A 12,739-nucleotide genomic window follows, 5' to 3' on the forward strand; every position below is an offset into this window, starting at 1 on the left:
TTCCTCTAGAAAAGAGTAAACCCCTGACTTAGAGAAGGACATTTCAGTGCTCTCCACATTATTTTGCACCCATTCCTTACTCTTATTGTGCATCTAAGCACAGGTTTTGCTGAACTACTCAGAGATAACCTGTGTCTCAGGCAGCTCTGCTCATGGCTGGACATACCTTCTTTGACAATGACGTTGACCGAGCTTTGGCTCTGCAAGTTCCTCTCATCTTTAACTGTCAGAGTAAACTCGTACGTCCCAACCTGAAGGCCTGTTACAGTGGCAATGCTGCTGTTGGCATTCTCCAGTTTGACACCATCTGGGCCCCTAACCAAAGCACAAGAGGATCAGTTTAAACTTTGCACAGACCACAGGAGCTAGCCTCACACTAAACAGGAGGCTCAAGCTCAAGAAAGGTTTATGGAGATGCAAACAGAGAGTTGCCAGGAAATAGAGAGTCCAGGACAAAAAGCAAAATTATTCTCCAGTTACAGCAAGATAATAAAAAAATTAAGTGCAGCGTTCAGAACAAAAAGCAGAATTTCTGGTGGTTTAGTATTTTTGTTCTTTTTAAACCTGGGGAGCACTGATACCAGCATTTAAGTAGGGTTTACAAAAGTTGTACTTTCAGCCAAATTGCCTTGTGAACTGCACAATAAGCCAGCTTTTTTAAGAAAAGGTATAGAGCAAAAATAGTTCCTTCATTTACAGGAGCACAGACTTTGCATTAGCAAACAGAAAAAGCTCCTGCAAATTGCTCAGACTTTTTCATGAATTCCCTAAAGCACTTCAGGGAATTTAGAGTTTGAAGGGAAGCATGACAATGAGAAGAGCAGAGCACTGCCTCATTCAAACATACTGCAAAAGCACCAAGTTACAAGGCCTTGCTGTTGTTTGATTACAAGAGTCAGTCTCTTCATAAGACCAAGATCACATTACACCGCTGTGAATCGAACGTGGCTGGTCTCCTTCACAAGCCACAACCATGCTGAGAATGGGAATCAGGCCTAGAGACGAAGGCAAAGCCATTTCCAATGCCCAAACAAAACTCCACCTCTCTCAAATGAAAAATAAATCCTTGTCTCATTCTAGCCACTGGTAAAGCTTGTCGGGCCCAACGTGACCAGGATTTAACACAAGGGAGGTATGTGGGGGTGTGTCTTGTTTTAAATGAAAGCTTCTGATACTTGTTTAAGAACAATCTGGAAGATTATACACACCGTGTTTTTTCCCAAAGAAAGGAGATGATCTTCTGGTCATCTGAGCTCTTGCTGCCATCTAGAGTGGTGCTGTCCACAGGAAGAGTTAATTCTTTATCCGGACCAGCATCTGCCTTTGGGGGCTTATTGTTCTCTGGAAAAGGATGGCGTATTTTTCATACGCACACCATAAAAGTGGAGCTTAAAACCCCCGCATTAAGAATCCCTAGTATATTTTGTGCCCACTATCTCAACCTTGTACTCAGAGGAAGTAAGGTTAAAAGCAGTTAAGATTTCAGATCAGTGTTTCATTCACACATCTGCAATAAAATGAGAACGAAATCTAGAATTCTGATCTTTTGCTCTCATTCTCTAAGTACTACACTACTTTTCCTGCTCCTGTCCCAGGACCTAGCACTGTGGGCAGAGACAGCTGCTTGGAAATACAATCCTGCCATTACGGTGGGATAATGTCACTTGGACTACGTTGTGCAAAATAAGAGAACAGCCTAGAAAGGCAACATTCCTAGAAACTTTCGTTGGTTTATCGAAAATACACTAGCCTGGAATGGTCCTAAATTAGAGCAGCTTTTCTGAAAGAGCAGCAGAAAGATACCGTAAGATCTAGAGTATGTTGACAGGTCGATACTCGCCTCTAACCCCTGGAATGGAAGTGGCAAAAGCAGCTAAAGGCAGCTTACCTGGCTGGACTATTACGGTGACCTCTGCAGTGGACTGGTGCCCAGCAGAATCAGTCACTATTAGCTGGTAAGTGTAATCACCTTCTTGCATTGCAGAGAGCTGTAAGACTGGCGTCCTCACCCCCTTGGAGAAAACATTCATGGGTTAAGAAGAATTCTTACACAGATGATGATAGACCAGAAGACTCTGGTTCTAAAACAACTATTATCAGCAAATTCTAGGGGCTTATTACTAACGTCTGCTACGGGGCCAGAAGTCTGTGCCACTTAAGCATGCAAGGCACTTACAGCTAAATTTATGTGCAGCAACAAGGAAACTCTTGTGGAACGTAACAAGAGTAATGCCATTCAGGTGTTCAGACCTTTTGAGATTCTGTAGTTAGCAACTCGAGCAAAACCTCTGGGGAGCTCTGTGTGAATCATACGCATCGTGAACTTGATTCACCATGGACTTTCCTATTCCATGAATTTGAGAGTAGTAATAATCTTTAAAAGAAAAATGATGATATGGACACAAGTTCTAGCTTTTACTGTTTAGGACTGAGGAGTCTGGCCAGTACCAGTAAATCTTAGACTCCAAGGTCCAACTCAAAAGATCCTGTTCACTGTGTTTGCCCAGTTTAGGGAACGCATGACCTGGCACAACGGGTTATCCTGTGCATCTAAATGCCATCCTGACTGATCGTTACCTAAAAGATCACACAGCCTGGCTTCCACGCCCGCTGACAGCACTTAAGCACCCCTTTTATACCATCATTGATTTAGCCATCTCTGAGGTTCTGAGAAGTCAGCAGCTGAACAGAGAAAGAACACACTTCCCTAGCAGTCACATAGGTTAAAGTGAGATACGTGGGTGTGAGCAAGTTGTGCTGAGACCTGCTGTACGGGACATCAGAATCCAAAGCCATTAAGTTCTGATTCCTCTCAACCCTCCATTCTCGAGCAGCATTTAAAACTGCAGTGCTGAAGCAAGGAAGCAGGACGCCAGGGAAAACCCGCGGCTAGAGCGGTGCACCAGCTCAGCCACTAAGCCAACACCAGCTTCACGTGGATTTAGTTTTAAGTATATATTTAATCATTACACGCCTGACAGGATTACAAGAGATATTCGCTAACAGTCAATTAAAAATGGTTTGATTACAGAAAAAAAAAAGCCAGTAATCCAGGCTGAGTACTTGAGACCTGCACTGACCTGCATCTCCATCACCTTCCCTTTGCTGTTAGGGCTGAGCAGCCACTCATAGCTGACGATGTTGTGATCGTCGGTGCTCTGATTCCCGTAGAGGGTGATGGAGTTCTGAGGCAGGGTGATCACTTGGTTTGGGCCCGCATTTGCCACTGGAGGATAATCCACTGCTTTGTTCACAGTCAAGTTTGCAGTGGTGGAGTTACTGGCACCATCTGAGTCCACTACTGTTAGACTGAAGAGGAGGGAGGAAAAAAAAAAAAAATTAAAATCAGAGCTGAATACAAAACACTGGCTGGAGTTAACTGAAATGCAAAAGAAGAGTTAGAAACTTAAGACACTTAAGGACAGTGTTCAGTTATAGGTACTCTGGTTTGTTTTATTTTAAATAAAACTGCTGTTGCAGTGCACACGGACATCACACCAAAACGCAGACCAAAGGAAAAACATAAACCAAACATTAAAGTAAAATCAGCTGCGATCTGTTACTCAGGTACATGCATGAAACCATTAGGCCTTATTCATTTATCTGGGAGTGGAGAGAGTACATCACAAAACAAAGTTCTCTCCCTGTGGGGTTTTCCTATACGTTTTACTCTTAAGAGATGAGAACCGATCAACTCTTCCAGGTATAACCCACCTGAACGTGTAATTCCCGGGTACCAGGTTGGTCAGCGTCAATATGGCAGTGTCGCTAGAAACCTTCTCCTCCCGCAAAGGACCCTTCAGCTCTTCCCAGTGATAGCTGACAATTCTATCATCATCGGTGCTTTCTGTTTCAATTACAGATGAAAACGCACATATGAGGAGATGGAAAACACTGCTTCACAAACCCCAGATGTTCAGTCCCCTACTTAAGTACCGGGCTCAGCGGGCAAAGGCGTTTTTGGTCCAAGCCCAGAGGTCTCTCTTATGCTCAGATACCCAAACCGCATACTCTCCTCTACCCTGCTTCCCAGGTATACTCCAGCACCCTTAATCCCAGGATTGTCTGTGTGCTGGGGGAAGACAAAAAAACCCCAAACAAAACGCTAACAAAATAATACTAGTGGGGGGTAAGATAACTCTAACATATTTAAAGAAACTCCTGAAATCTCTAGTGCAGGCCAGGATCAGTAAAGGTGATGTGTTAGCAAACTAATATATTTGAAGCTTAATACAGTAAGTCAGTAATTTTGACTGACAGTAATTTTAAAAATTCTAAGTAGCAACCTCTAGAGCTTTTCCTTTTTTAGGAGAATGGCTAAGGCCAGTGCTCTTCAAAAGGAAATATGGAGAGGTGCTGCCGTGTGCGTATTCCCCTCTCCTGGCAAGAGAGGCTGATTCTTTTCACTAAAGTATGTTTGGTAAGTGTCACAGCCAGTTCCTCTGAAACTTTATCCAAAGGGCCAGCCCAGAGCCACACACACAGAAACCAGGCTTGCAGGTACTCACGGCTGCCGTCAATAACAGTTGAAATGGTTGGCAGCGAAATCTCCTGGAACTGTGGGGACACGATGGCAACAGGAGGCTGATTCACCCGAGGCTCTGTAACAATAACCGAGCTGTTACAAGGACATCTACAGGCAGATCACGATAAAAAGCTCTGGCCAAGGAACTCCGCAAAACTATTCTGCTTGCTACTCCTGGTGCACAAAGGCAGAGGACATATTGCATATCCTCTTCCCTCTCCCCAGCCCTATCTAACCCCTCATCCAGGAGAGGAGTCCAAAGCGTGGAACTGCTCCAAGACAGCCACTGATCAGACCAACTGCAGAGAACTGCTCAATTAATGACAGCGATTCATGCTTTCAGCAAGTTACACACCAACGCGGGGAAACAGTACTAATAAAAGGGATGTAAAAAAAATCAAGAAGGTGCAGTGCCACCACACTAGTGCTCTGGAAATGGCTGCACTGCATCAGTTCTCCCATACTGGGTCAAGCCTTCAAGCACAGACCATTCTAACAGAGCAGCACCTAGAGCTTCTTGCCAAAGTTTGGCTGCTGCTCTGAAAAATGAATGATTTTGATGCATGCTGCCAGCTGCAGATTCACTGCTTATAAGGAAACGATCAGCAGCAGCATCCAGAAGGCCTGCCACACACTCTTGCTAATTTAGGGAGTGCAAGAGCACTTCTTTGCCTACAAAGGTTGTAGAAAGTCTTGCTGAAGTGTGCAAAATAAAGACTTTTTTGCATAAAAGGAGATGCAGAACCCGTGGTTGCCTCTTTACACAGGCCATCTATCGAGTGAGGCCTGGTGGAACAGACAGCACAAGCTCCTGTATCTAATACCAGCTCATCTGCAAACCATGGCCTGCAGTAAGGAATGAGATTTGACCTGCCCGTGGCTGGGAATTATATTCTTTACTGGACAGGGAAGAAAAGAACCTCCAAAGGAGCTTCAAAGCTCTGGCTTCCCTTCATTTTTTGCTCCTGCTGCTATAAGCTTTTTACCCGATTACAGCTAGTTTTTATTGAAGCAGTGGCCTTCCAGGGCGAGGCATTTGCTAAGCACTTTTGTATCAGTATTCCAGCTCTTTTCTTGCGGGGTTGGCCTGTATGCAGTACAGCAGAAATAGCTACGTGTATTAGCAACAGTTTCAGATCTCAGGAAACGACTTCATACACATACACCAAGTTCACAAGGAATTTTCACTCCGCTAAACCAGGGTGCAGTCAAATATGCAAAACACCGTGAAGAAGTTATCATGGTTTGTCAGAGAGACGAAGTTAAGAAAAGATACAATTCCACCAACTCACTGGGATTCACCGTTACATTCACGTAACCCTCTCCACGTGCGTTCTCCCCATCCACGACGACTTTGAATTCGTACAGACCAACAGTAAGCTGGAAGTAAACACAAAAGATTATTTAATTTCAGGATGGTAGCACCTTGTCAGGAGCTATTAGAAGGTCAAGTTACCATGCTTTGGCACAGTAGCACATTAGCAATCTAAAATACAGGCAATTACACCTCAACTCATGCACACACAGCAAAGGACTGTTTCCACGCCAGAACGGTGTTACATATCTTTTAGTTCACAATGGCTATGTGGCAATCAAACACTAATATTTCTACCACAGGTGCCACAGGATTGTCAGCCAAGCTTTATTTTCCAGCAACAATAGGCTAACAGAAGAGAGAGAACAAAGATTAGTTCAGGTTGTCTGGCCACAGGAATCTGTACTAGCAGATTGCACTTGAGATGAGAAAGGCTGCAAGCAAAAGAAGAAAATCTCTTCTTGTGTGTGTTTTTACAAAAGAAAGCATTTCTTCTTCGAGGTGGCATGAGTCAGGCAGTCACCTCATCATTCACTGTTAAACCAAGCTGAGGGAGCGAAGGACTAGGTGTTGGACAACAATCATGGTATCCAAAAGGCTGAAACCCTGACAGAGACAGACACGCTCCTTTCGAAGGGCTTTTCTCTGCATGTTATCATGACTAAAGCCTGCAGATTTTTTCCAAGTGCAGCAGAATCCAAGATGCTCAAAGGCACGTCTCATAAATACACAACTGTATATTCACACAATATTTAAGGCCATTCCCTTGTTAAGAATCCCCATGTGCAGAAACTGGCAATCCTTTCACTGTCAGAGCTTGTCTAAAAGCAGCGTGCTGCGAGGTACTCCACAGCTCTCGTTAATGGAACCAGCAAGTCCCTTTTTCGGTGGGTAGTACAAGGCTTCAGACCTGAACAGACCACCACACTGCGTCAGTAGCAGAAATATTCACAACCCTTTGTTAATGTTAAATTGTGGCATTTGTACGGCTTGACACACTGCTTGTAGGCAGCTTTTAGATTCTGAAATCAGTTTCTTCTTTCTCTCACGCCAGATCAATCTCTTTTTTGGAAGAGACTTAGAAGAGGGCTTGCAGTAAAACGCTGGCTGCCTGCCCATCGTGCAATTTCCTATTCATCCTGAGATCACATACAAGTCTTCCCTGGCTGCCAGGGTCCCTGACTTCTCCACTTGGTATTTCACACAACAGGATACTAAGCAGCAAAAGCTTTACCTTAGATAACTTAAGGGTCTGGGAGTGCTTCCCTTCCATTTCTCCACTGTAGTCTTTTGGATGAGTAATCAATTCCCACTCATAGGAGTAAGTAGTTCCTTAAAAAAAAAAAAAAGTCTAGACGTTAGTTTTTAAAAGACTGCCTTTCTGCCATGCTAAAGAAAAGCAAAGGTATTAAACATTTACAAGGCACATTCTGCTGCACTATGGAGAAATGAGACAGCTTGGAATTTTGGCTGCAGCTTTTGGGGAATATACCCAGGAAAAGAGACAATCTGTGCTTCTAAACACATTTACTCTGGAGCCAAAATCCATCTTTCAGCCTCTAAGGCACTAAAGAGCTTTGGAACAATCACAGCTCCAGGATAATAAGAGAGAAAAACTGTGCCCTCAAATCCTGCAGACACAACATAATGCCAGTTTCCGAAGAGGAATGCATCTCATCTATCCCCGTTGCTGTAGAATACGTAACATGCTTGCGGCTTCTCCGCAGTCTCTCGCTGCCACTGTGCACAGAGCTGCAGGTAAGAACTTTACAAATACCTGTGAACAATTTGCATGACGAAATGAGGAGAGTATAAAGATGTGTTCCTCAATGTATTAACCCCCCAAATCAGATTTCAATCCAACAAATGAGAGATCACTCGCTAAGACAGCTCGTCACCTATCAGCAAATATCACAAACAGATGCTGAAGATCCACTGCTTCCTCACACACCACTTTGAGAATATGCCATCTCCCAAATCTAATAACTTCATTGCACTTCAATTTTTTTGTGTGTCATGCTATTTTCTGTGAGAGGCAGCATGAGGTAATAGCACAGGATGAAAGATTTCTGCAGGAAAGTGTTTTCTGACAAGACATTTTCAAGATTGTCCTTATTCAATGCTGCATACAATGCCTGTTTGCCATTTCACCATCACAAGCCCTTAGCAGAATTCCCAGGGAAGCCTTACGAGGTGGTGGTTCAGGAAGCACAAATGCATTCAGCTGAACTTCATTCTTTGGCAGGGTCACTTCGACGCTGTCTCCAGCGGAAACTACCAGCTCCTTCATAACTGCGAGGGAGAAGCACAGAATTGAAAGAGGAATAGCAAAAAAAACCAAAACAAAACAAAAAAAAAACCAAAACAAACCAGACATGTACATAAAAAGCACCTTGGCTTTAGTCTGTGGAATAAAAACCAGCTACAAACGGCTGTATTTTGTAAACATCCCGTCACTCAAAACAGCTCCTGTTTCAGGTTTCGCTCTCATTGTTACTGCAAAAGCACTAATGGGTTTTTACAGTTTTAAGACAAGCCCAAAATTACTCAGTCATTTCTCTCTCTCTGCAAATCCTGCGCAGCTCCTGCTCCTTTTCTAAAGAGCTGAAACGTGACTCTTGGGCGCTGTACAGGAATCTACTCACCCAGGTCCAGCGGGATGGAAAGGGTTTTACCTGACAGGTTTTGGCAGAGACCTCAGCTGCAGTCTCATGGCAGAGCAAGACAAACAGCACTATTTTCCAAACTACAATTTCAGATCTCCACAAATACATGAAGAATCCATGGCATTTCTTTTTTGAAAAACTGCTTTGAGCTAAGAGAATTCTTTTAAAACTGCATAACTCCCACACTGAGCATGGAAACTCAAAATACAAACCCATTCCTTTTATTTGTATTTTTTCTTCAACCCGTGCTTTAAGAATTTTCTTGCCATTCCATTCCAAAGAAATTGACAGGCGGTTTGTTTTTAAAGACTTGAAAACTATGGCCAGTGACATTTTTTTTTCTGCTTGTTATTAGCATTTAGGTAAGCAGGAAGTTGATCACATTTCTTAAGAGTACCTCTCAGCCTCCTCATCCTCCTCTTCCCTTCCCTTTTGCTTTATTTTTATCTTTTTATTATCAGGTCCGGGAATTATGAAAAGAAAACAAGAAATAAAGCTGCTTTACCCTAGTTTGACCCTGTCAAAGATAACGTTTCAGAGATATGCACAAAAAAAATCCAAGTTAAAAAAGACTGGGAAAATATCATTAAACATTTAGCCTTTCTTCCACCTGTTCATTAGCTACTGGAATTAACCAGTTAACTAAAAGAAAACAAATTCACCAAATTCTCTTTTTCCCCTCTCAGCTACTCCAGATCCTGGGCTACTACAACTCCATCAGTCTTTCAGCTGCAAAGAGTTCCAAGGCAAAAAGAAATCTGATCTCAGTAAGAAAAAAAAACAACAAAAAAAAAACCCACAAAAAAAAAAAAAACAAACCCAAAACCTCACTTGAAAAAACCACCCTTCACATCATCTTTGTATTACTTAGCAAAACAAGGAGGCCCTGAGTACATCGCTTTTCCAACACAAGCCACTGGAGATGTTTAAAACGTATTTTCCAACTGTCGCTGGGGTAAGCCCTTAAAAAGAATACTAACTAGTTAGCACAACCATCCAATCAGCTTCCTGCCAAAAATGTCTTTGGATGCAGCGTTCCTTTTACAATTTCCATTTGTTCCCTTGTAAGGGAAAGGAACCCTAAATTCAAAAGAAATTGAGCTGTGAATACTTCAGCACACGGGATTAACTGAATTCTGAGGTACCACACGACCAGTATACCAGTACACATTCACTGTACGCACACAAGAGCGTGAGCTAAAGGCCTGGGTGAGTTATCCGAGCTGTCCAGAGCGCATTTTGGCTTTTATACATTTTGTATAGTTTGTTTTAAGAAACACTAATGTGAACAGAAACGTCATTCTGCCGCAAAGCATGGGCTAATGGCCAAGTACGCTGCTTTCCTCCATGGCTGAACCACGCAGACGTTTCAGGGATGGAAAAGCATCAGTCCCACCGTGGGCCACAGTCCCACTCTCAGACCTCCACTTAATGGGATCCAACCAGCATGTGCGCTGAAGCATGTATCTCAGCACTTCTTCAAAGAAATAATTCCTGAAGTCATAGAATCATAGAATGGTTAGGGTTGGAAGGGACCTTCAAAGCCCATCCAGTCCAACCCCCCTGCAAGGAGCAGGGACATCTCCAACCGGATCAGGTTGCTCAGAGCCCCGGCCAACCTGGCCTTGAAGGTTTCCAGGGATGGGGCATCCACCACCTCCCTGGGCAACCTGAGGCAGGGTTCTACCACCCTCAGTGTAAAAATGATCTCGTATTTTTCAATGCTGCAATGGCTTGTCAATAACACCCGAACAGATGACTTCTGCTGGAGCACTGCGTGTTCTCACCTGGCGTGGTGGCAGTAGTACTTGGTGACGTAGCGACGCTGGTCTGGACTGTAGAAACACTGTCGTTTGTGGGAACTCCACTTGGCTCGGAAGTAGCTGTCTGCATCTTCGTTGTGCTTTTCCCTGGCACAGAGCTGACTGTGGGCAACATATCTGAGGAGTCAGGATGGACCGAAGCGTCATCTGGCTGCCCAGGCTTCTCGGTCTTTCCTGCGGCTGTCAAGCCCTGTGCTCCAGGACTGGAGAAGGTAGCCAACACCGATGGTTCTGGTGCAGATGTTCCTGCATGGATCTGTAAAAGAAAAAGTTACCTTAGTTTGACTGAACACTGAATGTCAGTTTTGGTTTATGGTGTTTGTTGTACCAGAAGCTGCACTTCACCTCCTCCGGTTAGGGAGGCTGAGAAGTCCTGGTTTGTTTTTCCCAGAAGCAGGAAGTTTTACTGCTTTCTCTTCTGAATTGTTTCTCCATGTTCTTCCTACACACCACACAGGCCATTTCTAGCTCAGCTGAGCACCAGTTAAGACCATAGATTTAACTACAGCATCTTAAGTACCAAGGCTGTTGATGCGGCAAACCTGACAGAAGATCCAGGTTCAAAATTGCAGTGAGTGGAGCTAAAAGAACGGAGACGTGGAACGAGACAGAAGCAAAAACCAAGGACCAGGAACTGGGGTTCATTTGGGCCATTTATTTTGGTCACGTATTTCTTTTTCTAAAGCCGCGCAGTTGGCAAGCATAAAGCACGAGGACTGCAATGGCATTTCTATGTAATAATCAAATAATTGCAGCAAGAGGAAATTTATTTCAGAATCGCTCTTCAAAGCAAGGTGACCCGACACAAACATTTCCCTGCGTGCATGCCACAGGAGACGCTGCTGGGGCAGGGAGCTGCGCTTGCGGGCAGAAGGTTTGCTCACGTCCATCCAGGATGAGCCACTTGATTGAAAACAATCAAAGTGGCAGGACCAATTTCCTTTCTTTCATCAGAAAATTCCTTTTGCAGTACCTAGCCCCATTCCAGTTCTTAGTTTGCCAGGCAATATTCTTGACACCTGACCTTCCACCGTGAAGTACATGTGTGTAGCACATTCTGTTGAGCTAACTATTTTGAGAACATCTGCTAAATATTTAAACTAGAGCAATTTACTACCTTTGACTTGAGAAGGGTTTTAGAGCTGAATCGCCCACTACTACTCCCCGCTACAGGAGCTGATCAGAAGCTCGTATTGGAGCAAGTATTCTCAAGCTTTTATACCATGCTGCTGGCATTCAGTCCAGGAAATGGGAACTGTAAAAATGCTCCAGACCATGGTAGGCAACATCCTCGTCTGTAAACGGGATGGCCTTCAGAAAACACTAAATGCCAGTTGTAAAAATAAAGCCATCCTGCACATACTGCAACATCCAGCCTGGCCAGGAATAGCAATGAAGGTATCGAAGGCTTCTCTGCAATAAGTTTTTTTTTTTTTGCATTTTTGGGCGAATCATTTCCTCTCTCCACATCTCAGCTAACTTTCCCCTAGTCACAGAATGTAAAACATCTCTATTTATTTATTTATATGTTTGATTCACTTCTGGGCTTCATGGACCAAAGAAACAAACACTATTTATTAGCATGATGAATATAAGCTGTTTTTCTCCATTTGCTTGCTTGTTGATCGGCTTCCTTTATCCTTAACGAAACTACGGATTCTTTGGAATAAAGATGCAGGCAAAATCTGGCATACTGCTCTGTGCTGCTCTCCATCGGCAGCCTCAGGACAGCTGGCTGTCCCACGCAGCACTATCTTACACCCATCCCTAACTCTGGTCAGCTCCAAATACTGACTCCCTTTTGCCAAGTAATCGAATAAGATAAAGTTAGAAACACCGGCACAACAATAGGGGAACAGCCAGGTGGGAACTTGAGACAGACTCTTTAGGAAAGGCACAGGAGCAGAAAGTCTCCATGACCATGCCAGTATGGGGAACCACGTTTTGCTTGGCACGAATCAGCCCAGACATGTCCCAGGAACAGCTGTCACAGAGCGTGCAGGAGACCAGCATCCGCCCGCCGGGCGCAGCGGCGGAGTCTCCACTTCACCCGGCAATATTTTCAGCAAGCCGGATGCTTCCTTGACTCACTTTTTAATGCCTAAAAAAAAAAACCACCAACAACAAAACTTTACAGTTAAGAGAGATCCTCTTTCTCCCAGAAGTCTTCAGGATGAATTGACGGCTAGATGTCTGCAGAGAGCTTGAATTAGATAAGCTTTGCCTGGGGCAACATAACAGTTCAAAAATGCCTCTAATGCTTGCAAGTTGAGACATTTCTTATCTTTACTCCATAATCCTGAATTCTTTAGAGTAAAGAACAGAAGATTTCATTCTTGGGGATAAATGAGGAGACTAGGAGTTTGCCAGCTGTCCTATCTCATTAGCTTAGAAAATAGACAGAAGTGGC

At 43.8% G+C, this 12,739-nt stretch overlaps 1 protein-coding gene across 1 annotated transcript in view; it reads right to left on the reverse strand.

Annotated features, from left to right (window-relative positions):
• KIAA0319L (KIAA0319 like) overlaps window positions 1–12,739 on the reverse strand; it is a 31,230-nt gene that overhangs the window by 9,187 nt on the left and 9,304 nt on the right. Inside the window, exons 4-13 of the mRNA XM_086765243.1 lie at window positions 10,294–10,585; window positions 8,031–8,132; window positions 7,075–7,172; window positions 5,818–5,905; window positions 4,509–4,601; window positions 3,715–3,847; window positions 3,081–3,309; window positions 1,889–2,012; window positions 1,209–1,341; window positions 167–315 (exon numbers count right to left, since the gene is read on the reverse strand). Of these exons, the coding sequence (XP_086621369.1) occupies window positions 167–315; window positions 1,209–1,341; window positions 1,889–2,012; window positions 3,081–3,309; window positions 3,715–3,847; window positions 4,509–4,601; window positions 5,818–5,905; window positions 7,075–7,172; window positions 8,031–8,132; window positions 10,294–10,585 (1,441 nt within the window). The remainder of the gene's footprint in view (window positions 1–166; window positions 316–1,208; window positions 1,342–1,888; window positions 2,013–3,080; window positions 3,310–3,714; window positions 3,848–4,508; window positions 4,602–5,817; window positions 5,906–7,074; window positions 7,173–8,030; window positions 8,133–10,293; window positions 10,586–12,739) is intronic.

This window comes from Chlamydotis macqueenii, chromosome 22 (assembly GCF_036417535.1).
Source record: "Chlamydotis macqueenii isolate bChlMac1 chromosome 22, bChlMac1.mat, whole genome shotgun sequence".
Taxonomy (NCBI): Eukaryota; Metazoa; Chordata; class Aves; order Otidiformes; family Otididae; genus Chlamydotis; species Chlamydotis macqueenii.